The sequence below is a fragment of the Hippopotamus amphibius genome, chromosome 12, assembly GCF_030028045.1.
Source record: "Hippopotamus amphibius kiboko isolate mHipAmp2 chromosome 12, mHipAmp2.hap2, whole genome shotgun sequence".
NCBI classification, from domain to species: Eukaryota; Metazoa; Chordata; class Mammalia; order Artiodactyla; family Hippopotamidae; genus Hippopotamus; species Hippopotamus amphibius.
Genome location: NC_080197.1, coordinates 19,679,749 through 19,707,352, shown reverse-complemented (window position 1 = coordinate 19,707,352; position 27,604 = coordinate 19,679,749). Strand labels below are relative to the sequence as shown.

Genomic DNA, 27,604 nt, shown 5'->3' with positions numbered 1-27,604 from the left:
ATGTTTGTAAACTCCTAAAGAATCAGTTGCAATCCTGGCAACTTTGTTTTTCACCATTCTAAAGCTGGAAGAATTAATGAGAACTGGAAGTAAGAGTGTTATTGTAATTGGGAGCCATTTTGTACAAAATAAAGGATAAATTTGTTTATAAAACATTGCGTTTTGGTAAAAACAGATTATGAGAGTGTGTTGAGTAGAGAGTGACATCATAGTAATGCTGAGAATAAAAAGCATGGTGGGAAAAATTGATCATCACGTGCTTCCAAGCACACTCGAGTTAAAAAGGAAAGTGTGCCCATGTAGATGTGTGGCACATCTAAGTGAGAACCTAATGAGAACGTTATAGAGGGAGGGGTGTGTCAACTAAGGAAAGTGGACATTATTTTCCATCTGTGATAGTTTTGGGTCCTCCCTAAACCTGTAGTGCTATTTATACTAGTCCCCCTGCCCTCCTGGCTGGATTTCGCAGTTTCTGCTGATATATTATCCAAATTCTTATCTTTATTTGGGGGTCCTTTTGTGCCTAGAGATGTGAGTGATAGCAGACGTTCTCCTGATCCAGGTTCTGGGGCTCTCACCTAACTGGTCGCCATCATTTCTTTCTCTCTTTTTGCCCCTTGATGTAGCCGAGTATGCTAGCCAGATCTCTTTAGAACAAACTTTGTGAGCTCATTGCTGGTAGAATCTATTTTTTTCCCCCTGGGCTGAAAGTGGTAAATGTGACAAATGGGAAATACAGTCTATGGTGGGAAAGGCAAGAGCTGATGCTGCCTGTAGGTTAGACTGTCCCTGTCAGCTGGGGTTGCTGTCGGCTGTCTTGTGTCTAGAATGACCCCCAGTTCATAGCACTTGAATTCACGCACTCTTTTGTTATCTTGTGGCATATATTGGCTGCTGGGGTGAGTAAGTTTCCTAATTGCCTGCCCAGTACACTGAAGAAAATAATCATTCAGTGTTCACCCTAAAATACAGCTTGTGATTTTTGCTCTTTAGTGTTTATCTACATGCATTTTTCTATATAATTGCAGTCATTTTACATGTTCCTTTATTCCATTTGTCATAAACATTTTCCATGTATATTTGTGGGACTCACAAATTATAGCTTAATAGCTATATAATGATAATGATAACTGTGATATAGAGCTTTGATATAGTCACACTTTCCCCCTCTTGTTATTTACCAAGGCTGTGGCTGGTTTCTTGGTGATTTCTTATTTGTTTGTTCTTGTTTCTTTTTGTCATGGGAAGCATCAAAATGAGCATCTCTATAATATTTCACCCAGAGAGAAATCTCTAGGAGCTAGACCTAGGATATGAACATTTTAATGACTCTTGTTTTATAATGTTGTAATGTCATGTTTTGTTTTCCAAAGGAGTGGCACCTTTTTACAGTGCTACCAGTGTACCCACAAACCCCTTTAAAAGCAAGGCTTTAAATGTATAACACAGGAAATGCCCTTGCTTTTAGATGGATCTTTTCTTATTGTGAGGAGAGGACCAAGCAGGGTATATAAGCCCCATCTAGAAGTGACTAGCTTTTCCTAAGCTGACAGGAAACATTGACTGTGTTGGGCTGCTCACTGCACAAAGCCCTGGTGTGGCTGCATTTGTGGTATGTCTCAAGTCTGGCACTGAGCCACCAAATGATTTTTGGTGAACTGTTTTTACCTCCTCACATGAGATGTAAGTACTCAAGTTAGAGCTTTCATTATAGTTTTTTTGCTGGTAGAATGTTATAGAAATACAGTGGGTTTGCTGTATAGTCTTAGTCACTTAAAAAAATGTCCTGCTGTGTTCAGACTGACTGTGTTTCTCTATCTGATTCCTTTGCTCCTTCGAAAAAATTAAAACATTAAGCAAGATAAGAAAGTCTGGTATAGCCAAGAGCCTCTACTTGAACCTTCCATCAGGATTGGTTTATTTAAAGCATTGTAAGTTTCCATGGTTCATGTTGTCTCAGGGTATCTTGTGAGCTAATCTTGTGAAATGAACCCTGTGATCCCTACTCTGAGCTTACTGTTTGTGTCTTATTTTTCACAGTGAACATAAAGATTCTGAAAAGAAACACAAAGAGAAGGAGAAAACCAAACACAAAGATGGAAGTTCAGAGAAGCATAAAGACAAACACAAAGACAGAGACAAGGAAAAACGAAAGGAGGAAAAGGTACAGAACTTTCCAGTGGGGAAGCAAGAGGTGTGGGGGTGTGCTTTTCATTTTGTTTACCTTTAAAAGCAGGTATTGAAAGTACCTTCATTGGGTAGCAAGGTCCCCTGGTCTTTGAGTGAAAAGGTCTGTGTTGGGAGATGTCAGAGCCAACCAGAATCTTAAACTATGATAACCAAAGTTCTTTACCACTGTATTTCATACACCAGATCTGTCCATATCATTACCTTACTTTATATGGCAAATGGATAAATTGAGGGATGTAGGGTTTCTGGAAAAGTCAGTTTTCTTCCATGGGGAAAATTAATTCTGTTTTTGGGAGAAGGCCTAATGCCACGTTGGTGCTCTGTTGAATGAAACTTCTTCCTGAGTGAAAATTTAGAAATGCTGGTGCCATTTGTGGCTTTTAGTTCCAGTATAACTAGCACAAGCCTTCTCAAAATAGGCTAATCTGGCTGTGAATAAGTAGTAGTACTGTGCGTATTTTTTTTTTAAGTTTTTATTTTAGTTTCTGAGAAAGTAATGCTGGATGGACTTGGTAAATTCAGACAATATAAAATAGGGAATAATAGTGAAAAATGCATCTCCCTTTTACCCTCAACTCAATATCCTCCATCTTTCCCTTTCTGGAGGCAGCCACTATACTATTTTTTGTATTCTTCCATTGGTACCCTACGTATGTGTGTGTATACCATTGCGTGTGTGTTCATGAAGATTTTTGTAACGTCCGGAAAGTTGAAGGAGGGCCAATGTGAATATACGTTGCCTAAATCAGAGAAGATAGGAAATAAAGTATTCCTTTTTGTTTTGGTTTGGTTTTTTATTTCCTGTCTATACTGCTAAGGGCAGATCCTTGAGAGGTGGAGTATACTTATTGAGGGAGGGGGACCTACCATCATTTAAAGGTAAAAAGCCACCATTTTGAAGGGAAACATTTCTCAGTAAATTGGGGAATTCATCTGAAAATTGTAAAAAAGGAGTCTTAGAGAAGTGTCAAGACCTTTGGTTCACGTGTTTAGTTTTGCTAACAAGAAGAATCTGTCTGGAATCAAGATGCCCCGAGAGTGGAGGCCAGATCATCTCAAGTAAGGTGAGGGTCCTTCGAGTTTAGTCCTTTCAAGGTACTAATCAGTTACTGATGTTTTACCTTTCAGATTAGAGCCTCTGGGGATGCAAAAATAAAAAAGGAGAAGGAAAATGGCTTTTCTAGGTAAGACTCCTTTGCTACCTTGGCTTCTCTTTCTCTGTGTGTGTCCAGCAGGCTAGCTGCCCATGTCGTAGTGTTGTCTGAGCTTACCTAAGATGCACTGACCTGGCCACCTGCAGGTTTTCAAGGAAGTTGGCAGTCAAAGGACTTGATCTAAGCCAGTGTGAGCATTTCTAGAGTGCCAGTTAGTGAGACTGACCAGCACATTTTCTAGAAAGCTATTTTGAGTGGAGACGGTTGGCAGAAGTTTTTTTTTTAATTGAGATATAATTTACATTCCATAAAATACACCCTTTTAAAGTGTATGGTTTATTGGGTTTTAGTGTTTCACAAGGTTATAAACTCCCCACTATCCCTATCTAATTTCGGAACATTTTCATCACCCCCTAAAGAAGCTCTTTACTTAGTAGTAAAATGGAGTTTCCTGAAAAACCCCTACTCTGAATTCTTCAGTAGTGTTCCGAGGCTCATGTATAGAAACTTACTTGATCTGCATTTTAGGGACAGGTGTAGATTTGAGTAGAAATACTTTATCTCTTTTCCAGAAAGAGAGGAAAATACGCACAATCTAGAGGTCACCTGCTCCACTGAATGGCAGGATGGATTTACTAGGAGTTTTGGGGAGTGTTTGCATTATTATTGTCCAGGGCAAAGTATTTTGACAGTGTTGCTTCCTTGAATCTTTGAACTTTCAGTTTCGTTTGAGAACATTTTTGAAAATTGTGCCATGTACTCTGTGTCCCTTAGACCAGGAGAAGCAAGTGCCCTCTTCAGGCATATTCTGTAACTGTTCTAGGAATGCAGAATAATAAAACTCAAGAAGCATTAGAGCTGTAAGCTAGGCATTCTGGTTTCTTAGATAACAGTGACTGAACACAGGGCAGCTATTTTCTGCCAGGAAACTGCCTTGGACTTTTATTAAACTAAGACTGAGATATGATTAGACTCTTTGGACTTGGCCTGGAGTCCTGGGTTTGGTTTCAGACTTTCTGGGTTAGATGGTCAGAAGCACACCCTTCGCCGAGGGCTGGGGCCGCTGTGTTCACTTTGCTGGACTGCTCGCTAGCTTGCATCTGTGTCTTGGTAGACATGCTTCATTGAATGGAACAGTTTTCTGGTAATTGTTTTAAAAATTCTTCAGGCCTGGTTACCCTTCCCACGTTTTTAACTTTACTCAGGACAGTACTAGGATCTAGCGTTTACTTAACTAGTTGGGTGAACGGCAGTATTTCTTTCTGGCCAAAGCTTTTGGAGATTTTGGACCCTTGGGGCTGTGTCGGTGGTTTGTATGGTGGGGAGAAACAGCTGTAGAGGTTGGCATTTGCCGAGTGTGCATAAATAAGGAAAGAAAGCTAATCTCTTTAAACATTCAAGTTCCTTGGCAAGCAAGGGGATCCAGGATGCCTGGGGCGTGGGCAGCATTGAAACCCTGTGAATGTCCTTTCTGTGGCAGCTAAATCTGGATGCTTATCTCTCGGCCCCCTTAGAGATGGGTGGCTTTGTGTCTGGAGGCCATTCCCTGTGCTGAGTTAGTTAGCTTTGAGGATGCTTCTGGCTGTGAGCAGTGAGGTTCTGACAAGATGTGCCAGACCAGGGGACATCCCAGTCTGTGGTGATTGCTGGTTCCATTAGGGTTTTTTTGTTTTTGTTTTTTAATTAGTTATCTGTTTTATGCATATTAGCGTATATATGTCAATCCCAGTCTCCCAGTCCCGTTGGTTTTTTAACTTGTTCCTTCCTCTTTTTGGTTCAAAATAATCATCTAACAGAATCATCTTTTTATGTTCAGAAGGCAAAATCTTAACAAAAGTAAAATAAGGTACTCTTCTGTATATAAAGTAAGTAAACTGAAGAAGAAAGTTGAACAGTAAATAGATTTGGCTTAGAATGACTTCAGTTTGTTTTGGGCCTCAGGTTTGGGGAATACATATTTATTCCTTCTTTTTTTTTTTTTTTTTTTTTTTTTTTTTGCTGAAAGCTATATTTTAGCTTTGGAAGCACTAGAATAATCAGTTACACATCGCTTGTGGGATCAGATACACAGACCCCTCAAATAAGGGGAGGAAACAACTTAGGTTTGTTCCTGTGTGGTGTGGGTGGTGTTGGCAAAGACAGCTAAAATGTAGTGGAAAGAATACCGACTGAGAATGAGGAGTCTGGATCCCGAACCTTGGTATCGCCTCTTCATCTGTAAATTGAGGTCAATACTGTCTACCTCACAGGGCTGTAGTGAGAATTAAGTGAGAAAAAGTGCTCATGGAAAACCTTTTAATATGTACACATGTATGTTGTTATCCTTCCATTAGCTACTTCTCCCTAGTTTGCATTACTTGAAGTAATGTAGATGTTCCGCCACTCATTAACTAGCAGTTTTTCTTCTCTTTAGTCCACCACGGATTAAAGATGAACCTGAAGATGATGGCTATTTTGCTCCTCCTAAAGAGGATATAAAGCCATTAAAGAGACCTCGAGACGAGGACGAGTGAGTATTTCTTATTATTTTGATTTTTGAAAACAAAAAGTTGTTTAGAGAATAAAACAGAGAACAACTGCATTAGTTGACTTTTATTCATTAGGAATTTGTGATTAATAGACTGGGTGACTAATTTCTCTTTGAATTATGAGAAATAGGGATGGTTAAATAAATAAGTAGTGTGCCTAAAGCTTAAATGGAGAATATATATTTACACTTTTATTATGTTTTTTCTTATTGAAAAGATAATGCATATGTATTGTTGGAATTTCAAATAATCCAGAATTCATGAAGAATATTTAAATTATTTAAGTTACTTTAAGTTTATCGTCACCTACCACAGATAAGTGTTCATTGTTAAAGCAGTTTTTCCTAGGATCTGTGCCTGTTTATATCTTCTAAGTGAAGTTTCCATGTATAGAAGTAATAAAATTGCTCTTACTGAAAACACTTACTTGAGGCATATATATACCTTTTAGGTTCAGTCAGTGAGTTTAAATCCTGTTCATTATTTTCAGTCTTGTAGCGTTTATTATGTCCTGGGAATCTACAAATGATTTATGGGAGAAAATGGGTGGAAAGGGAGGAGGGAAATACTTAGCTTGTTTGTATATATTCAGAATTCATAGGGAATTTCTTTCCTCCCCTTTCTGTCCAGTTACTACTTTGTGGTAGCCATTGTTACACTGTGTGTGTGCTTCCCAGATTTCTACCTTCTAGAGTTGTCTATTTCTGTATGTATCCCTCTACTCCACTTCCCCTCCAAGCCTGCGTGTAGAGTTGTTTGTTTTGTTCTGTATAGGGCTATAACTCTTGGTCCTTGGTCTGGCCTTCTTTACTTTCTCCATTCCTGTTCTTGACTGTAGAATGCCCAGCCAAGAATAATAACAGCCACGCCTGCCTTGGAGGCCGCCAAGAAGAGTTTGGAGGTCCTAATCCTATTGGTGAGAACTACTGAGTCACAATTGTGTTAACTGCATATTCATGTTCCCCTTTCTAGTGCTGATTATAAACCTAAGAAAATTAAAACAGAAGATACCAAGAAAGAGAAGAAACGAAAACTAGAGGAAGAAGAGGTTAGTAAAGAGACTTAGGCCCTTTGGGGCTTGAGTTTGGAATAGGGAGTTTTTCATAAAATAACTTTTGAAGGCAAATGGGTTTTAGGAATTCATTGCTCTGTTGTAGAGGAAACACTGAGAAAAACTCTTATGTGTGTTACAGTGGCCGTGGCACTGTTAGTTTTAAGATCTCAGCCTTCCTGGGTGTCTGTCCCTAGTTATGCTGCCAACTGACAAGTGTTCTTGGAGAAACTACGCCATCTTCATACCTACAGGGAAAGTATTAGCAAGAAATCATATTTTGGCTCACAACCTGAAAGAGTTTTCCCTAGGAAGGTTTTTTAGTACTTTCTTACATCTAACAAAGCTTGCTTGTCACTCATTTTGGGTAACTTTCCCTATTTAAAGTCCTTTAATGGGTGTCCCTTGGATACAGGATTAAATCCATGCTCTTTACAGCTCCTCCCTATCTGGCCCCTGCATCTCGTGCCTCTTCTCTAATCTACCTTGTTCCAGCCTCATAGACCTCCTTTGTTTCTTTTCCACACCAGATTCTTTTGTGCTTCGGGGCTTTATGTAACACATGCTGTTCCCTCTGTCTGGAATACACATACTCTTCCTCTTTTCTTTCTTCTCCTAGCTTATAACCTTCCTTAAAATCTCAGTTTCAACTCCAGTACTTATTTTTCCCCCAGTACTTTTCTGAGGGTTCTATTTGATGCTTGTGGTAGATTTAACATATACTAATATGGTCCCTTCTTTTGACACTTTCCATTTCTTGGACTAAAGGATTGTGGGCAAGTTATTCAAGAAAAAGATGTCAGAGATTCACAGGGGTCTTAATCTTACACTCCCCTAAGAGAAGAAGGGGTTGAGTGAGTTCTTAGCTTTCTTGCTGCATTTGAGGTTAGCCATTGTCTTGGGCAAAATGGATTCATAAGTGTAAAGTCAATAGCTTGAAGTATCATCAGTAAGGACAGTGACAGTAAGAGACTTAGGAGTGTAATCTACCATAGTAGTAATAATATTAATTATTCACATTCAGTGTACTTACTATATGCTTTCTGTGTGCCAGGCACTATTCTTCACACTTTATATAGGTATCATTTCATTTAATCCCTTACAACAGCCCTTAGAGATAAATATTGCTACTATTATCTCCATCTTACACATGCAGAAACTGAGGCATGGAGAGGTTAAATCATTTGCCTGAGGCCACACAGATACTAAGTGGTAAAGTTGGGATTTGATCCCATGTGGTTTGATTCCAGAGCCAGCACACTAGCTGCCATGTCATCCTGCTTCCTGTGATGCTTTCCTGATCCACTGACTCCACAAGAAGGGAGAAGGAGTGTCTTTAATGAAATCATATTAAGAATATAAATGAGTGGGTGAGCCGTAGAGAGACGATCAGGGCCTGAATTTAGGGAATTGTAGTTTTTCTGACACCTAGCCTGTTCTTGGCAGAAGCTCAAGTTTATGCGAGCCAGCTCAAGGAATTGAGAGAGAAATGTTGAGTAGTCACTCCACTTTTCATGTAGATTATCAGTACGGACCAGTCAATAAGAAATGTAAAACTTTAGCTCTCCATGCGTTCTGTGTTGCCTTTATGCTTATGTTGCATTTATGTAAAATAATACCTTTCTCTGGGTTTCAAAGAGGTTAGTAATAATCGTTAAAAACCGATTGGGAAAAAAAATGGTTGGCTTCATTTATTTAATTGAAGCAACCTTCTCCCTATAGGGGGAGGGGAAAAAAAGCAGGCTGAAAGACTGAATTAACACCCAGTCTTATTGTGGTAGGAACCCCAGATGGCAATATCAGTCATTAAACCTCACTTGCTGGCTATGGTGATTTTCATTTCTGGGAATTGTTCTGAAGTTTCTTAGTGACTGATAATCCCATTTTGGGGCTTGAAAACATACGATGTAGCCAGTAGTTTCCTGATGGAACCATCTGCATGCCTGTTCAGAGAATGCCTTAACTGAAAAACATTTCCTTTTCCTGTGGTGTGTTTCAGCCTAAACAGTAAACATTATCTGAATTAATGCGATCCTCTAGTATTTTCTCCTCCCAGACACACTTACACATTTACAGTCTCCATTCCTGTTTTAAAATGTGTGTAGTATTGTAGTCTTTCCCCTTCTTTCTACACCAGAGGCTGTTTGCTTTCCCTGAGTTATCTTGATTGCCGTCCTATCATGTAGTCCTAGAGTGTTTATATATTCCAGTCATTACCATGAGTCACATTCCGTTATTTTTCTGGTAAACTAGCAGCTTTTTGACCTTGAGCAAGTGACAAAACCTGTTTCAGAGTTTCCTTGACTATAACTGGAAGAGGTCAAACCAAACTGTCTATAAAGTTCTTTCAAGTCCATTCTGTAACTGATTTTAAGATGACTCAGAACCACTTGTCATAGCTATATAAAACTTGCTGAATAAAGATTTAAATGATTTGACAAAAGAATATATATAAGACAAAGGAAAATATTCAGAAGAGTTTAGATTCTGTTAAGCAGGACCCCCACCTGTCGAATAGCGCATTTGTGTGTGTGTGTATTTTGAGATTTATCACCTGTATTGGTGAATTATACTTGTTAATGTTTGTTCTTTTTCTGTGCCACTGTGACAACTCATCTAGTGTTACAGTTCAAAGAAATACTTTTGTAGGAATTGGTCATTGTTGTAGGACTTCCGAAGTACTTGCTTCCTACTGCTTCATGACTTTCTGTATGCAAACAGCAGAGATAAAGTATTTCCTTCTAAATGGTATATTTAATACATCAAAGTCTCCTATACATTATTTGATGGTATTAGAAGAGGTTTAAAGATGAGTAGATTTTAAAATAAGTGAGGATAATACACTAGGATTACTCTCTCTAGCAGTGCTGTCCAAAACTCCACTGAGGCTAAGAAAATACAATTTCCCAGGCTCTTCCCCTACAGAATGAGTGTTTTTAACTACTTTTTCAGGTAATCATGTGTCAGGGAGTTTTAGGAAATACTGCTTTAGAGAAAAGTACCACTAAATTTTTATTCATCTATCAAATTGAGAGTACTGGACTTAAGAACTTCTCCAGTTCTAATAGTCCATGGTTCCAGTTTTACTTCCTAATGGCCTCCCAAAACTGCTTCGAGAAGTGTGATTGGTCCTTATTTAAGTGCTTTCTCACCATGTTTCTTTATAGGATGGTAAATTGAGAAAACCCAAGAATAAGGATAAAGATAAAGATAAAAAAGTTCCCGAGCCAGATAGCAAGAAAAAGAAGCCGAAGAAAGAAGAGGAACAGAAGTGGAAATGGTAATATTTCAGCACTGGGTTAAAATGTTAGCTCTTTGATTCTACAGCCTAATGAAACAAGAATATTGAGTATTAAAATTAATAGCCTGGTATTTGGGGAAGGAGGGGAAGTACTTAAAAGAATCTCTCTGAAATAACATTCTGAAACAAGTTTTGCAGGTCCTAGTGAGAGCATTAACTAGCCCTTACCCTATTGGATCTCAAAACTAGGCCCCACCCTATTGAACAGAGTGAGCTATAGAAGTCCTATGTATATATGGAAATTTAGCATATTTATAATGTTGCATTTAAAATGAGAGGGAAAAGATAGATTGTTCTGTAAATCATGTTAGGGGAATTGCCTGTTTTAAAAAAAAAAAAAAACTTCCATAAGAAAACCTGGGTGAATATTTTTATAATTGTAGAATAACAAAGACCTTTTGAAGCAAGACATTATAAACAGAGCCGTAAGGAAAATATTTATCAATTTGATAAATCAAAATTAAAATCTTCTATATGGCAAATGAACTCAAGCCATTAAAAAAAAATCCTAAAGGAAAATATTTGCAATACAGTGGGCTAAGATTCCTAATATGAAAAAAAGATCTTTTAAAACAAGTAGTGAAAGGAATAGTCTGATAGAAAAGTGAGGAAAAGGCAGCTCATTAAAGAAAATAAATGATTAGCAAACATCTTAAAATATGGTCAACCTCAAAGAAAGATGCAAAGAAAAATAATAAATGATACATCTTTTTGTTTAATGTCTCTAAGATTAGGAAAGATTAATAAGTATCAAAATATCTAGGGCTGTAAATATGAGAAAACAGGCATTCTTCACTGTGGGGAATGAAGATTCAGACAGTCTTCAGTGGAGGATAGTTTAGCAATAACAGATTACTTCTAGATGTTTAGAGTTTTGAAATAATTTTATTTGTATTTTTAATACTGGTGTTTCTTAAAACTTTGTATTAATTAGCTACTACATCTGTACTATACATGATTTGTATTTATGTTGAAAAAATTCCAATGATTCAGAGGTATACAAGTTAGAAAAAAATGACAGTTGCCTTTCCCATTTTTCTTTTCTAGCTTTGAGGTAACCACTGTTTGTAGTTTGGTATGTAGAGTTCCAGACCCACTGGTATGCATTTATTTACTCTGTGGCTTTTGTAATAGGGAACAGTAATCTTGCCAGTACCTCTGAGCAAAGGGGAAACATCCATGACCAGGGAGGTGGCCGAGAGGAGCAGAGCTGCAGTGGCAGAAAGGCTCAGCACAGCTGTGTGATTGGCGTTGTTGGTGTGGACATACATAGGGTTAAAAGGGAAGTGTAGAAAAGGAAAAATACAGAGCAAAGGAATCCTGTGCCTTTCTGGGGTCAGAGTCAGAAAACAAAAGAACTTGTGTTTTTATTTTCCTTATTTTTATTTCATTTTTTTCCTTTGAAACTAATCAAAGTTTTAGTTGATGGAATATTGAAAGGTTTTTATGACCTTTAATTTAAAAAAATTTTTTTTAAGATGAAGTGTTTGTATAAATCAGGGGTTATTATTGGGAGTGCTGAATTAGTAATCCACCAGTCTGTTATGTCTCTCTGGGTTCTGTGGTCGGGTGCTCAGTAAGTTTGTTGAGTGAACAAGTTCATTTTTCTGTCGTCACAAGCTCTCTGCTGTCTTCCCCCTTCCTTTGGAGCCCTGGCTCTTATTGGGCCTGGAAGTAGATGTACTCTTTTTCTGGTCCACCTAGTGTGTGTGGAATTAGGTATCCTTGAAGGGTCTAATAGCCTAATTTTGCATCTGTGGTTGAAATTCTTATCAGTGTTACCACACGTTAATTCTGAGAGACTTGTGACCTATGGTTTTCATTCTTATTTTGGTTGAAGTGGGACCATTGAAGATGGCGGGTTTGGGGCTGAGCAGTCTTTGCCATAGCCTCCAATGCCTGTGTTTCTCAAGTCTGGTTGTTAACTTGTGTGCATTCTTAAGCACAATGCTTGAAGGTACCACTGTAAGTTTTTAGAATTAGAGAACAGGATGATTGGCCTCTTAACCTACCACTTGCCCTTTCCTTCTGTCACTGTAGGCTTGCCTGTTAGACTCTGAAGTTGGTGGTCCAGTCCTCAGTGACTATCATTGACAGTCTAGTCAGGGAACTTAAATGGCAGATACTCATTTTTACTACCTCTCTTGCTATCTCACTAAATGAATTATACCCTTTACCATTTTGGTATACGTGCAGATCTTTTGCTTCCCCCCCAAAGTCCTTGACTTGTTCATCCTGCCAAAAACAAGCCAACTTTGAGCCTTTTCTCCCTCTCCTTGGTAATTTTGGGAATGGGAAAATGATGGGGATCCCTGTGGGTTTCTTCACTGTGTCACATTTTCTTCATAGAAACAATGTTACAAGTAGTGGTAGTATGCTAGGCTCCTTCTTAGAAACCTGCTTAAACCCAGCTCCCCCTGTTTTTCACTGTTACCCACTGTAGTTATATAGGGTTTCAGCTCTGCTTTGAGTTGTGTACTTTTGTGCCAGGGTTGACCTGTTGGAACTTAAGTCCCATGTTGATTCTAAACAGATGATTCTTCATGAAAAGATCTAGAAACTGGGGAGTCTGTTGATGGTGTTAAATGTAATTAAGTACATGTTTTTCTTAACTTTGTTGGTGAGCCATTGATGGGGGCCTAAAAGGACAACACTACTATTTTTATTAATATACTAGTAGTTTTTGAGCCAGTGATATCACTGTGTGTTGTAGGATATGTTCTGTCTTTCTGTTTAACTGAGGTTTAGTGTTGAGTGAATCTCTTAATTTGCTTAAATGATTAAGAAGTTACCTTGAGCCCTCAGGATGAACATGACGGAGTAGGAAGAATTATAAAAAGTTGGAATCTTAATCAAAAAACACTGGAGTTGGGATTTCTCTGGTGGTCCAGTGCTTAGGACTCTGCGCTTTCACTGCTGTAGGCCAGGGTTTGATCCCTGGTCAGGGAACTAAGATCCCACATGCCACATGGTGCGGCCAAAAAACAAAACAGTGGACTTGATGAGAAGAATGGAACCAAGTCCTAGGATACAGGGAAACATGGTGTTCTGGATCCATATGCAGTTACTCTGTGACTGCTATAGATAGGCTTCTTGCAATTGCTCTCGTATCCATACACGCATACATACATACGTACATACGTATTTTCTCCAATTTTGAGAGTAATAGACTCTGGGGGAGGTGTGCAGTTAAGTGGTATAAGTACATTCACTTTGTTGTGCAGTGATCCCCACCACCACCCATCTCCAGAATTTTCCTCATCTTACAAAAGTGAAACTCTTTGTTAAACAGTAACTCTCCTTCATCCGCCCTTTTCTCCTTGCCCTCAGTAACCACCATTCTACTTTCTGTCTCTGTGAATCTGATTAATCTAGGTACCTTGTGTAAGTGGAATCACAATATTTGACCTTTTGTGACTGGATTATTTTGCTTAAGAAAGTGTCCTCAAGATTCATTCATGTTATATCATGTCAGAATTTTCTTCCTTTTTAAGGCTGAATAATATTCCATTGTATGTATAGACCACTTTTTATTTATCCATTTATCTGTTAATGGATGCTTAGATTGCTTCTACCTTTTTTGGCAGTTGTGAATAGTGCTGCTGTGAACATTTGTGTACAGATGTTTGTTTGAATATCTGTTTTCCATCCTCTTGATTATATTCCCAGGAGTAAAATTGCTAAATCATATGGTAATTCTGTGTTTAACTTTTTGAAGAACTGCCATGTTGTTATCATAGCAGCTGTACCCACTTTCATTCCCTCCAGCAGTGCATAAGAATTCCAGTTTCTCCAACACTTGTTATTTCTGGTTTGTTTTTGTTTTTAAGAATAGCTATCCTAGTAGGTGAGAGTGGTATCTCATGGTTTTGGTTTACATTTTCCTAATAATTGGCACCCTTGTCAAAAATTATTTGACCGTTTATATTGACCTTGGTTTATAGTAGTGCTATTGTTACAGCACAGTTTTGATACATGTAATTTTTATTTGATGTTTCTGAGCTTTAAAACGTTGGAGTTAGAAGATGATAGGAAGTAATAGAATATGTATAATTGGCCTTCAGAATAATTGTAGAACTATAGGAGTTTTCATTTTAAGATAGAAATACTGAAGATTAAAATCTGTGAAGTCTTTAAGTATTCTATCTGTAAGACAACTGACTGACTCAAAAACAAAATGGGGGTGTTGAGAAGAAGGTCTGCTTCTAGAGAAAGAAAGACTTTGAGACATATCAACCAATTGCCATGTGGTCCTTAATTGTATCCTAGTTTATAAAATACATTTTAGATATAATTGGGATGTTTTTAATGTGGTCTGAGTATTAGAAGGGTACTAGGGAACTATTACATATGATAATAGTCATTATGTACTTTCTCAAAGGGTTGTTTTCCCTTATACCGTCACCTGGCATCTCCATTCCCAGGAGGCCTTTTCCTGTGTATCAGCTGTATAAATATTAACCTCTGTCGTGTGCACCATTGTGGCTTACTGTTACATCATTGTGATAGAGCAACTGTTTCCATATCCATATCCCCTACTAATTGCTGAATAATGATCTCATGTATGCAATATCTTTGAACTAAACTGTTGAAATGTATTTTCCTCCATTCACCTGAGTATTCCATCATATTTGTTATGAGTATTGGCTTTTTCAAAATGAAAGATGCTGGGTTTTTTGACCCAGACCTTGAATGTGTGGCCCAGAGTCATTCCAGAACACCAGTTGAGCAAATGATTATTTTGGCATTTAATAGGTGATAATCTCTGTACTAGGTGAAGCGATCACTAAATGAGGTTGTACTTTGTCTCTTAAAGGTGGGAAGAAGAGCGCTATCCTGAAGGCATCAAGTGGAAATTCCTAGAACATAAAGGTCCTGTATTTGCTCCACCATATGAATCTCTTCCAGAGAATGTCAAGTTTTACTATGATGGTGAGTTGTTCCAAGGTTGTCCAATTCTTGGCCAAGGAAAGAGTCTGCTTCTATTTAGGAACAGAAAGTGAGGGAGGATCACGTGCTGTATAATCCTTTTTGTTTATTTCATTTTGTTTTATTGTCATCGCATGGTTTGGGGGAAAGGCCATCAGGTGTTTACTTAACTCTTAAAGGCCCATTTGGTGGAGAAAATGTGCCATGAGAAAGGGTGTCTTATCTCCCTCGTCTCCCTTTGAGACCTGGTTTCAGAAAGGTTCATCCACGTAGGTCACAGCACTTGGTCCACAAGCTAAATGTTTTTATCTGAACTTCATTTCTAAGGAACTACTCTTTGTAAAAATTACTAGAAAAGCCTGACTTGAATGGTAGTATTTTATTTTAGTGATATAATGCAAGCTGACAAGCTGCTCATTGCTAGAAATAGTATTTAGTACTTGGTTGAGGATTAATTAGTCTGCCATCAGCCTCTAGGTAGGACTGGTAGGTGTCTATCACTCACTCTGCATAGCACTACACTACGCCTTTGCCCTTCGTGCAGTCAAGTCTGTTGAGCTGCTTTGAAGAAATATCCTGCCTAGTTCTCTTAGAACCCTCAGAATTGTCCATTAACTGCCACTGATATTTCTGTCCTTGGGTAGAAAATTTTCAGACTAGTTTTTGATGCTCCTTTATTGGCAGATAGCAGTATGTAGATGGTAATACTCAGCTGCTTTCCCTCATTCCAAGAGTTTTCTCCAGAAATAACTAGAGCATTATTCCTCAAACTCTCATGTGCTTTAGATTCACCAGGTGGATCTGGCCCCTTTTAATTGATGTTGAGTGATATTGGGTCCTTCTGAGCCAAGTGGTCTACTGACCAAACTTCGAGAAACACTGGGCCAGGAGAACTGCTGAAAAGCATCAGTGGTGAACACTCAGAGTTCTGGTACATCTCTCTGTCCACAGGGGCCTCAGGCCATGGGTGCTTATAGGTTAGGGGTAGTAGTTGATATTGAAAGACTGGGTCTTGCAAGTGAGGAACATGTCAGACTTGGCAAGCTGCAATTTGTTTTTTTAAACTGTATTTATTCAGTGTGCCTGTATTCAGACACCAAGACCCAGGAGCAGACAATACTGACAAATCCCTCATCTCCTGGAGTGTGCGATCTAGCAGGACCTTATAGCCTTAGTGACAAATGTTTTTATCTGGTAAACACTCTGACCTGTGTTGCCTGGAGAACACAGGACAAGAGTACAGCGTTCTACTGTCAGCCCTCACAGTGGGTCATTCCTGGAGACTCTTAAATGGGACTCAAAGCCAAAACTCCAATGAAGAGGAAGAGCCTTAGATAATCATAAAAGTACAGGTATTCTGTAGCCCTAGTATGGGTTTACCAAGAGCTTTAGAAAGCTCAGTTGGTAAAGCCGAACTCTGAGGTCCAAAATGATTTGAAGGAAAGCTAGATTCCTTTCTTTAGCCTTTGGGTTTCTCTTACTTTCCAAGACGGGAAGCCAAGGCCTGAACTAATCATCACTGGTCACCATGGTCCCTTCTTGCAGTCCTTGCCCAGTCATCCATTATAGGAACTCCAGCTCCAGGGCTCTTGCATTTTCTCATTTGGTCTTTCTCAGATTTCTTCTCTTTGATTAGGTAAACTCCCACAGTGCTGTAAGTCAAGAAGTTGTATTTGACTTACTAGTCCAAAGTGATACTGTCAGTCCTGCCTACTTTCTAGGGAAGAGAATTCTCAGACTCCGTTAGCGCCTGCCAGGGAGGTGGGGACCGGGCTGGCTGAAGCAGTGAATGGCCTCTAAGAACCTCCAGTTTTCAGCTCTGAATCAGCAGTTTCTTATTCCTGGAGCTCAGCCTTTTCTACAAAGCACTACCATTGCCAGGAAGTTTTAAGTCATCCTCCTACCCTTCTACTGCTGGGAGTTGTCATTTCATCTTTTGACAGCTCATCTAAAACAGGAGGAGTCAAAATTGCTTTCTTTGTTGGACAGAATTCAGTAAAATTTCCCAGAGTATACCAAACATACCTGAAACAGTTTACATTCTTTCTTGCCTTTTATTTCATTTTATTCTTAGTGACTTAATGGTTTCCTTTATATTGGAAGCATGTTACATCTTAACTGGCAACACTGGTTCAGATTTGAGTGGGGGAATTCTGAAGAAGTGCAGGAAACTCTTGGAAGCCAGCCTATCCTCCCCAGAGTGTCTTCTTTGGAAGGAGCTGGAAGGTTGAGAGGGGAAGTGGCGCCACCTGTTGGCCTTTTAAAGTAATGGATTTGAAGCAGGTTCGTTGTGTGTACCCTGAAAGTTTCACTTTGGAGCTGCAATTGCCTGTACCATCCCTACAATCAGGGATAATAACTTTCCAAGCATCATGAGATAAAGACATCTTCTGAGTTTTTAAATGAATGGGTTTCTGTTTAAGTTTTAGTTTTCTATATAAATGTGAAAATCCTTGGTGAATTATTAGTACCTATGTAATAGTAAGGCAGTGGAGAAACAGTGCCAGGAACCCCAGTCATCCCTGTGTCCTGGATGAGTCCTGTTTCCCTGAAAGAGGCAACCTCATAATGCCTGTGCTCCAGGGCATCTCAGACTCTAGTATAAACACAAGCCACCTGCGGGTCTCGTTAAAATGCATTTTCTGGTTCAGTAGGTCTGGGGTGGGGCCTGAGATTCTGCATTTCTAACAAACTTCCATGTGATGTCAGTACTGCTGGTCCATGAACCATACTTTGAGTAGCAAGATTCTAGAGGAAGGTCTTACTTATATTTTTTATATGGGATATCTGGGCTTGCCTGCTATGAATATATATTTTTAATTCATATTCCACCCACCTAACTTTAAAGAAGAAAGATGCCTATTTCTTTTCCCCACAATTCCTTTCTTCCACTCCCTGCCCTGTCCCTTCCTCCCCTTCTTGAACAGAAGCTGTTTAGCTTAGCAGTGGCAGGAGTCCCTCTGAGGATTTGATTTTTAAAAACCATTGAAGAGGTGTAAAGGACCCTGCTTGCTGAAAGGAAAAGGAAGAGTGACTGGGCCTCCCCCAGGTCATCCCTGTCCTGAGCAGGCTCCTGGGAACAGTTTACTGGCATAGTCTCCAGAGAATGACCCAGGTAAATATCTGCTAAAGAGAAGGCGAATTCATACAAGTAGATACAAATCAATATATTGTCTTTATTGTTGTTGTTGTTACCATGCGTCACCAGACCTTTATATCCATACCTGTGGCAGGTAAACCGTTGTTAAAGAAGATGTCTCCAGAGCCTCAGTGTTTATACTCAGAACACGAATACTACACCTTATTTTTTGGAACCACTTTTTTCTCTAGGTAAAGTCATGAAGCTGAGCCCCAAAGCGGAAGAAGTAGCTACATTCTTTGCAAAAATGCTCGACCATGAATATACTACTAAGGAAATATTTAGGAAAAATTTCTTTAAAGACTGGAGAAAGGTATTGTAGCCCACGTATTAATATCCTAGCACCTTACAGAAATATTGATTAACCACTAAGTAATAAATTGTAATTTTACCAAAAATTCCCTGATGTACAATTTGAGTTTTATGAATTTTATTGTATTAAAAGGTTTTTTTTTCCTGTTCATTTACTGTATTATATGTTTTCTACTCAATAAGAATACCTATATTTCTTTCCTCCCGGCTCTTATAGGGCTGTAGGGGGTAATTTATCAGATTAGGCCAAACAGAAAACCTCAGCTCAAGTTGAGCACAGGAAAGTTTGTCTCTGCAGGACTGCCGTCTGTCTGCTGTTGCAGAGAGACATGTGCTGGTGCTGTCCTGTTCCCTCACTAGCTTTAGCTACTTCCTGCTCTTGAAACCACGTATCCTGTATCTGCCTTAGGTGATTTTAAACAATTTCCTTATTCTCAATTTGGATAATGTGAACAGAGGCTGATCTGAAGTTAACGTTCTGAATAGCTCTAGAAGTAAGATTTAATAAGTGAATAGAGCAAGGATGTTTCTAAGAGAGAATGAGTATGGGAATATTTCTCTCATTACAAAAACGAAGGATATATATTCGTGTTTCTCCAGCTGTGCTATTCATATGCTTAGGGGATTGCAGCAATGTGCCAAGGAATACAGGAAACTGAGTAAGAGTTACCCTTTTCAATGTTATTTTACAGTTTCTATCAAATACATATTTTATAATAGAATGAAGTAGTAAACTTGTTTCTTTTTTTTCAAAACTCCAAGTTTAGATTGACTACCTCGCCAGATACCCTTTGACTGAAAGCATGATGCTTTGCTATAATTGCAGAGAAACCTGAGGGTTTGTTAGTTTATTTACCTTCTTCTTCTTCTGTCTCCTCCTTTTCTTGTAACTAGGAAATGACCAATGAAGAGAAGAATATTATCACCAACCTCAGCAAATGTGATTTTACCCAGATGAGCCAGTATTTCAAAGCCCAGACAGAAGCTCGGAAACAGATGAGCAAGGAAGAGAAACTGGTACAGCAGAATTTCTTAAACTTCTGGAGAATTTTGGAATAGTGATTTGTTTATCTAATTTTTTTCTTGGTTCTTACAAAACAGTTTTGACTTTAATGATTTCACATGGGTCTATACTAAAGATTTAGGATTCTCAGCCTAGTGAAGTCTAGAATTTCTTGAGGGTTTTACGTAGACTGAAAATTGTGAATAAGCACCATGTTTAATGGCTCAATATGAGAACCCTTGGTGTTCTGTTGACTGGAAAACCAGGCAGTAGCTCCAATAATACAGTATTTAAGGATGGCCCGATCTGACCCACAGTGGCTCCTGGATGTTAGGGATTTAAGACAGATAAAATCATATTGGCCATGTACACACACACACACACACACACACTCCTTCTTTGATCTATTTTACTATGGAACCTAGGCACCCTCATCCATCTTTATCTTCTAGCCTTGGCCAACCTCATTCCTGAAGGATCTTTCTAGTATCCAACGGGTATGTCACGTTCTTCTAGAATACTGGTAGGCAAGCTATAGATAGGTTGCTTGTTTTTGTAAAAAAGTTTTATTGGAACACGCCACAAGTGCCTGTTTACCTGTTATCTATGGTTGCTTTCATGCAACAGTGGCAGAGTTGAATAATTACAGCAGAGACTGTATGGCCCTCAGGCCTAAAGCATTTTCTATCTAGAAAAGGTTTGCCATCCCCTGATCTAGAGGAATCAAAGTTGGAGTTTGATTTTTCTTTTTCTTCCTTCCTTCCTTCCTTCCTTCCTTCCTTCCTTCCTTCCTTCCTTCCTTCCTTCCTTCCTTCCTTCCTTCCCTCCCTCCCTCCCTCCCTCCCTCCTTCCTTCCTTCCTTTCTTTCTTTCTTTCCTCCCTTCCTTCCTTCCTTTCTTTAATAAGAGGCCTACAATTTAAGGATTTTAAGAAATTCTTTGCACTTCAAGGCTTTGTAGTTTCAGTATGTTAAACTTGCATGTTTCTGTAATTTAGGCCATTGTCTTTATATAACTCATTGTTTGAGGGTGCCTGTTTGACCTTTAGTTCAAAATATTAGGAGTTACTACAGGGATCATTAGAATGATACCTGCACCAGGCTTTTTAGTCTCAGCTTAGTTTTTTCCCCCATTACTCCAAATTAGTGAGATTTGGTTTATTTTTCACTTCAGGGGTGTTTTTCAAATTAAAAACCACTTTAGGGAGGGGGTGTGTTTTTTGGGGGTTTTTTTTGGTTAATATTTAATTTATTTGGCTGTGCCAGGTGGTTCGTTGCAGCACGTGGGATTTTTAATTGCGGTGTGCAGGCTCTTAGTTGCGGCATGGGGGATCTAGTTCCTTGACTAGGGATTGAACCCGGGTCTCCTACTTTGGGAGCGTGGCGTCTTAACCACTGGACCACCAGGGAAGTCCCTAGGGAGGTTTTATAAGTATCACTATGTCAGAGCCCTGCCAAGGACACCTGTTGCCAGCAAGTTGTGGATTTTTATCTACCCACAAGGCAGCAGGACTTAGTTAAATTGAATTGCTGAGTATAATATGAAGAAAGAGTCAGCAGAGGGTAAGGAGGCTCCAAATCCTTCCATCTTTGCAGCAGGGATCACAGTATAAAATATACATACCCGTGTACTAGAAAAGAAATCCATAACAGGTTTGTTTGCGCTTGAAAACCCATGTGAAATACTGTTCACATGGGAATTTTATTGTATGTAAGCTTAAAAAAATCTCTTTGTATTTCCGGGAATTCCCTGGCAGTCCAGTGGTTAGGACTCTGTGCTTCCACTGCAGGGGGCCCATGCGGCCTTAAAAAAAAAATCATCTCAAATCATTTCAATAGATGCAGAAAAAGCTCTTGACAAAATTCAACACCCATTTATGATAAAAAACTCCCCAGAAGGTGGGCATAGAGGGAACCTATCTCAACATAATAAAGGTCATATTTGACAAACCCACAGCAAACATCATTCTTAATGGTGAAAAACAGGAAGCATTCCCTCTAAGATCAGGAACAAGACAAGGATGTCCACTCTCGCCACTACTATTCAACATAGTTTTGGAAGTCCTTGCCACAGCAATCAGAGAAGAAAAAGAAATAAAAGGAACCCAAATTGGAAAAGAAGTAAAACTGTCACTGTTTGCAGATGACATGATACTATACATAGAAAATCCTAAAGATGCCACTAGAAAACTACTCGAGCTAATCAATGAATCTGGTAAAGTTGCAGGATACAAAATTAACACACAAAAATCTCTTGCATTTCTATACACTAACAATAAAAGATCAGAAAGAGAAATTAAGGGAACAATCCCATTCACCACTGCAACAAAAAGAATAAAATACCTAGGAATAAACCTAACCAAGGAGGTAAAAGACCTGTATTCAGAAAACTATAAGACACTAATGAAAGAAATCAAAGATGACCCAAATAGATGGAGGGACATACCATGTTCTTGGATTGGAAGAATCACCATTGTGAAAATGACTATATTACCGAAAGCAATTTACAGATTCAGTGCAATCCCGATCAAATTACCAATGGCATTTTTCACAGAACTAGAACAAGAAATTTTACGATTTGTATGGAAAAGCAAAAGACCCCAAGTTGCCAAAGCAATCTGGAGAAGGAAAGACGGAGTTGGTGGAATCAGGCTTCCCGACTTCAGGCTATACTATAAGGCTACAGTGATCAAGACCATATGGTACTGGCACAAAAACAGACATATAGATCAATGGAACAGGATAGAAAGCCCAGAGATAAACTACAGTCAACTAATCTATGACAAAGGGGGCAAGGATATACAATGGAGAAAAGGCAGTCTCTTCAATAAGTGGTGCTGGGAAAACTGGACAGCTACATGTAAAAGAATGAAATTAGAACACTCTTTAACACCATACACAAAAATAAACTCAAAATGGATTAAAGACCTAAATGGAAGGCCAGACACCATAAAACTCCTAGAGGAAAACATAGGAAGAACACTCTTCAACGTAAATAACAGCAAGATCTTTTCTGGTCCACCCCCTAGAATAATGGAAATAAAAACAAAAATAAATAAGTGGGACCTAATGAAACTTCAAAGCTTCTGCATAGCAAAAGAAACTATAAGCAAGACGAAAAGACAACCCTCAGAATGGGAAAAAATATTTGCAAATGAATCAACAGACAAAGGACTAATCTCCAAAATATATAAACAGTTTATCCAGCTCAATATCAAAAAAAACAAACAACCCAATCAAAAAACGGGCAGAAGACCTAAATAGGCATATCTCCAAAGAAGACATACGGATGGCCAAGAGGTGCATGAAAAGCTGCTCAACATCACTAATTATTAGAAATGCACATCAAAACTACAATGAGCTATCACCTCACACCGGTTAGAATGGGCGTCATCAGAAAATCTACAAACAGTAAATGCTGGAGAGGGTGTGGAGAAAAAGGAACGCTCTTACATTGCTGGTGGGAATGTAAACTGATATAGCCACTATGGAGAACAGTATGGAGGTTCCTTGCAAAACTAAAAATAGAGTCACCATATGACCCAGCAATTCCACTACTGGGCATATATACCCAGGGAACACCATAATTCAAAAAGACACATGCACTCCAATGTTCATTGCAGCACTATTTACAATAGCCAGAACATGGAAGCAACTGAAGTGCCCACCAACAGATGAATGGATAAAGAAGATGTGGAACATATATACAATGGAATATTACTCAGCTGTAAAAAGCAGTGAAACTGGGACATTTTTAGAGACATGGATAGACCTAGAGACTGTCATACAGAGTGAAGTGAGTCAGAAAGAGAAAAACAAATATTGTATATTAACACATATATGTGGACTATAGAAAAATGGTACAGATCAACCAGTTTGCAAGGCAGAAATAGAGACACAGATGTAGAGAACAAACATATGGACACCAAGTGGGGAAAGCGGGGAGGGTTGGGGGGGGAATGAATTGGGAGATTTGGATACCAAATTGTACACTCTAAATATATGCAGTTAATTGTAAAAAATAAAAAAAAAGTTAAAAAAGAGAGCAATCTCTTAGGTTTTCCTTTAGTGATTATTAGACTTTTCTCTACTGTGACCTGTTCTTTTTTTTTTTTTTTTGAATAAATTTATTTGTTTATTTATTTATTTATTTGTTGGCTGTGTTGTATCTTTGTTGCTGTACACAGGCTTTCTCTAGTTGCGGCGAGCGGGGGCTACTCTTAATTGTGGTGGGCGGGCTTCTCATTGAGGTGGCTTCTCTTGTTGCGCAGCACAGGCTTTAGGCGTGTAGTCTACACTTGTGGAACGCGGGGTCAGTAGTTATGACTTGCAGGCTCTAGAGCACAGGCTCAGTAGTTGTGGCACACAGGCTTAGTTGCTCCATGGCCTGTGGGATCTTCCTGGAGCAGGGCTCAACCCGTGTCCCCTGCATTGGCAGGCAGATTCTTAGCCACTGTGCCCCCACGGAAGTCTTGACCTGTTCTTGCACAAGAGCTAAAAATGTATGAGTTGAGAACAGTAGTTTGAATCCCTTTTGAATACTTCCTTGCTTCCTTCCAGAAAATCAAAGAGGAGAATGAAAAATTACTGAAAGAGTATGGCTTCTGTATTATGGATAACCACAAAGAGAGGATTGCCAACTTCAAGATAGAACCTCCTGGGCTTTTCCGTGGCCGTGGCAACCACCCCAAGATGGGCATGCTGAAGAGACGGATCCTGCCTGAGGACATAATCATCAACTGTAGCAAGTGAGCACAGTTCATCCTTTGGCCAGAAATGAAGTGGAGGGCTTCCTTTGTTCTTGATAGTTGGGAATTTTCCCACATTATAGAGGACTGTTTGGGAGCAGGGTGGTATTTCTGTGTGTGGATCTCCAGGTGTTTATTATGTATTGACTGGTGAGGAGGAGACTTGGAAATATATCCTCAGCAGATTTGTCCACTTCAGGTTATGAAAGGTGAAATTGTTCATTACTTCTCACCTCACTGCTCTCCTGCTTTTTTCCCCACAGAGATGCCAAGGTTCCTTCTCCTCCTCCAGGTCATAAGTGGAAGGAGGTCCGACATGATAACAAGGTTACTTGGCTAGTCTCCTGGACAGAGAACATCCAGGGTTCTATTAAATACATCATGCTGAACCCTAGCTCACGAATCAAGGTAAGGGGTAGCCAAGAGCTACACAAGTTAGTGCTTACTGTGCAATGGTCAGGTGCAGTGAAGAACATGGTAAACGTGTATGGTTTGTACAGCTAGTTCTCTTCCTCACCTTTCTGGGCTCTGAAGAAGGGAATGTAATTACTCTGAATCCAGAAAGAGGTTGTAAAATCTAGAGTCTTACATACTCTGTCTTGCTAAGGTTTCATGTGGGTAGATTCCACCAGGACCAAGTGGGGTAATGTATGTGAAAGCATATCATAAACTGTTGTGTATCCATGTGTTGCTACTTATTGATACCCGTATTGAAAGGAGAAAACTGTCTTGAAAGGGCAGTCAATTCTTGTTGGCCTGCTGGGCATACCCTGCTTGGGCAAGTACCTCAGACATACTATGGAAATGCGAATGGCAACTTAAAAGAGATGGGCTCTACAAAAAAACAGTGAAGGAATTAGTTCTGTGTAGACTGACTGTTTATATGCAGGGGACTGAGACTAAAGACCCTCTTTATCTTGGTTTATAGTTTATTAAACACTTGCTAAGATTTGAAAGCCACAGCTCAAAAGGCCATTTGTCTTTTCAAGACTAAACTGCACATTTTCTATATTTTCTTATAGTCCTGTGTCCTAATGAAAAATACCCATGTATATATTTTCTTCAGTGTAATTGGAAAATGTCACTATGTTTAGTTTAGAGTAAGTATAGAATCAGAAAGAGAACCCCCATGGCAAGTGAAAGTCAAGTCATTTAAAGAAACATGTTGTATTCCTCTTCTGAAATACCACAAAGCTGTAGGGCTACCAACGTGGATAAACAATGGTTTTAGCCCGCTGAGCAAATCGGGTAAGAATTCAGTTGTATTAGAAAGGTGTAAATGTTAAATGCTTTAGATAAATGGGGAAGTTATTCCCAGCAGTTAGAGATTAGGAACAACTTTATGAAGGAAATTTGGTTACAGTTAGGTCTTAAAAGAGAGGTATTTCAAACAGAGAGAAATGTCATTATAGACAGAGAGGTGGGGGTATGAAAAGGAGAAACAAAAAGAATTATCAAGTGATTGTTGCACAGCATTGTGAATGTGCTAAATGTCACTAATGGTAAATTTTATATTATGTGTGTTTTACCACATTAAAACAATTATCAAGATAAAGGATATTGGATTACTGTTAAAGTATTTTCACGAAAGTTGACATTTGATTCTTTAATAACCATGTGAAACATGTACTAATGCCACCATTTTACAGGTAAATTTAGTCTCTGAGAGGCCAAATTGTGGCCAGCCTGAAATGCCATGCTAAAGTGACTAGACCATGTTCTGCATTTGATGGAGAACCATTGACTTGGAACAGAAGAGTGTCTTGAACATAACTCCGCTTGAGCAAGATTTACAGGCATTATGCATAATCACATCAATAAATACAAACTGTTGTAAATGCAGCAGAGGATACAGGGTACCACTTGAGAGTGTGCCAGGGCACTTGATCTGGCTTCTGGGGTTTAGGGAAGGCCTTTCTGAGAAAGTAACATTTAAGATGAGACTTACAGGATGAATAGGATTTATCCATGGAAAGGATAGGGAAATGGGCTTTCCAGACAAAGGAAAATAGCCTTTTGAAATTCTTGAGGTAAAAAAGAGCTGGGTGTTCTTGAGACCTGAGAGGATACCACCGTCGCTGGAATATAATGAGCAAGAAAGGCGCACGACGAGGAGGAGACTGGAGAGGATGCAGGCCAAATCTCCAGACTCTTCCTTAAAACCAAAAAAATTTTTCAAGATTTTTTTTTTTTAATGTGGACCATTTTTAAAGTCTTTATTGAATTTTGTTACAACATTGCCTCTGTTTTACATTTTGGTTTTTTGGCTATGAGGCATGTGGGATTTTAGCTTCCCCAACCAGGGATGGAACCCGCACCCCCTGCATTGGAAGGCAAAGTCTTAACTACTGGACTGCCAGGGAAGTCCCTAAAATTTTTTATATTAATCTAAATCTAGTAGGAAGCCACTGATTTTTAAAGAGGGGAATAATGCCAGATTTGTGTTTCAAAAACCTGTGATTATGATCATTCTGACTTCTGCTCTGTGGAGACTGGATTGGACACAGGCAGGAAGTAGGGAGAGCAGTAGGAGGCTGTTGCAGTTAAGTAGTCCAGGCAAGAAATGGCAATGACCTAGACAAGATAATGGCAGTGGGGGTCGAGAGGGGTGAACAGATGCCAAATACATGTAGACTGTGTGCTTTTTACAGGCAGGATTAGAGTTGATAGTAGGAGAGTCTGAGGATTGAGAGCCTCATTAGATAAGCCAGTGGAGTTCCTCAAGGGCAGAGAGCCAGCCAGTTTTTTCAGACAATATCCAGGTAACTCCTATGTACTGTAAGGATTTGTGCAGGCTTCTGAGTGATGGTTATGGTAGTAAACCTAGAAAGCCACCTAGATGTAGGCCCTGCCTAGAACCTTATACCCAGGACAGAGTGGCTCACTCTAGCAACTGGGTTGGGATCCTCAGTCATGAAAAATGGTTACAGCCTTGGCAAGTGGTACTGTTGAGGGGAAAATAAATGTGATTTCTTAAGCTTTCTGCCAGTCCGCCTCGGTTATTTCCCACTCAGCAGAACAGATCTTCAGAGGTCGAGGTTTTGACAGTGTGTTAAATCGTTTTTTAACTGCACTGTCAGCAGGAGAAGCATTCACTTTTTAGAAAAATAGAAAGATATAAGCAACAGAGATTTTATTTTCAATGAAATATTTCAAATATACAAGAATAGATATAACAAACACTCACATACCTACCATCTGGCTGTGTCAAACCTTAATGCCATGTCCTATTTCTTCAGTTGCTTCATTTC

At 39.2% G+C, this 27,604-nt stretch overlaps 1 protein-coding gene across 2 annotated transcripts in view; it reads left to right on the top strand.

The window, feature by feature from the left end:
• Nucleotides 1-27,604, top strand: part of TOP1 (DNA topoisomerase I) — an 86,490-nt gene that overhangs the window by 41,168 nt on the left and 17,718 nt on the right. Inside the window, exons 4-13 of one of the 2 annotated variants that reach the window (XM_057702647.1) lie at nucleotides 2,041-2,164; nucleotides 3,319-3,374; nucleotides 5,758-5,853; nucleotides 6,845-6,920; nucleotides 10,091-10,203; nucleotides 15,041-15,156; nucleotides 18,484-18,605; nucleotides 19,499-19,621; nucleotides 24,166-24,353; nucleotides 24,617-24,761. In XM_057702647.1, coding sequence (XP_057558630.1) covers nucleotides 2,041-2,164; nucleotides 3,319-3,374; nucleotides 5,758-5,853; nucleotides 6,845-6,920; nucleotides 10,091-10,203; nucleotides 15,041-15,156; nucleotides 18,484-18,605; nucleotides 19,499-19,621; nucleotides 24,166-24,353; nucleotides 24,617-24,761 — 1,159 coding nt within the window. Of the gene's footprint in view, nucleotides 1-2,040; nucleotides 2,165-3,318; nucleotides 3,375-5,757; nucleotides 5,854-6,844; nucleotides 6,921-10,090; nucleotides 10,204-15,040; nucleotides 15,157-18,092; nucleotides 18,269-18,483; nucleotides 18,606-19,498; nucleotides 19,622-24,165; nucleotides 24,354-24,616; nucleotides 24,762-27,604 lie in introns of those variants that run through there. The other variant, XM_057702648.1, reaches the window with a different exon arrangement.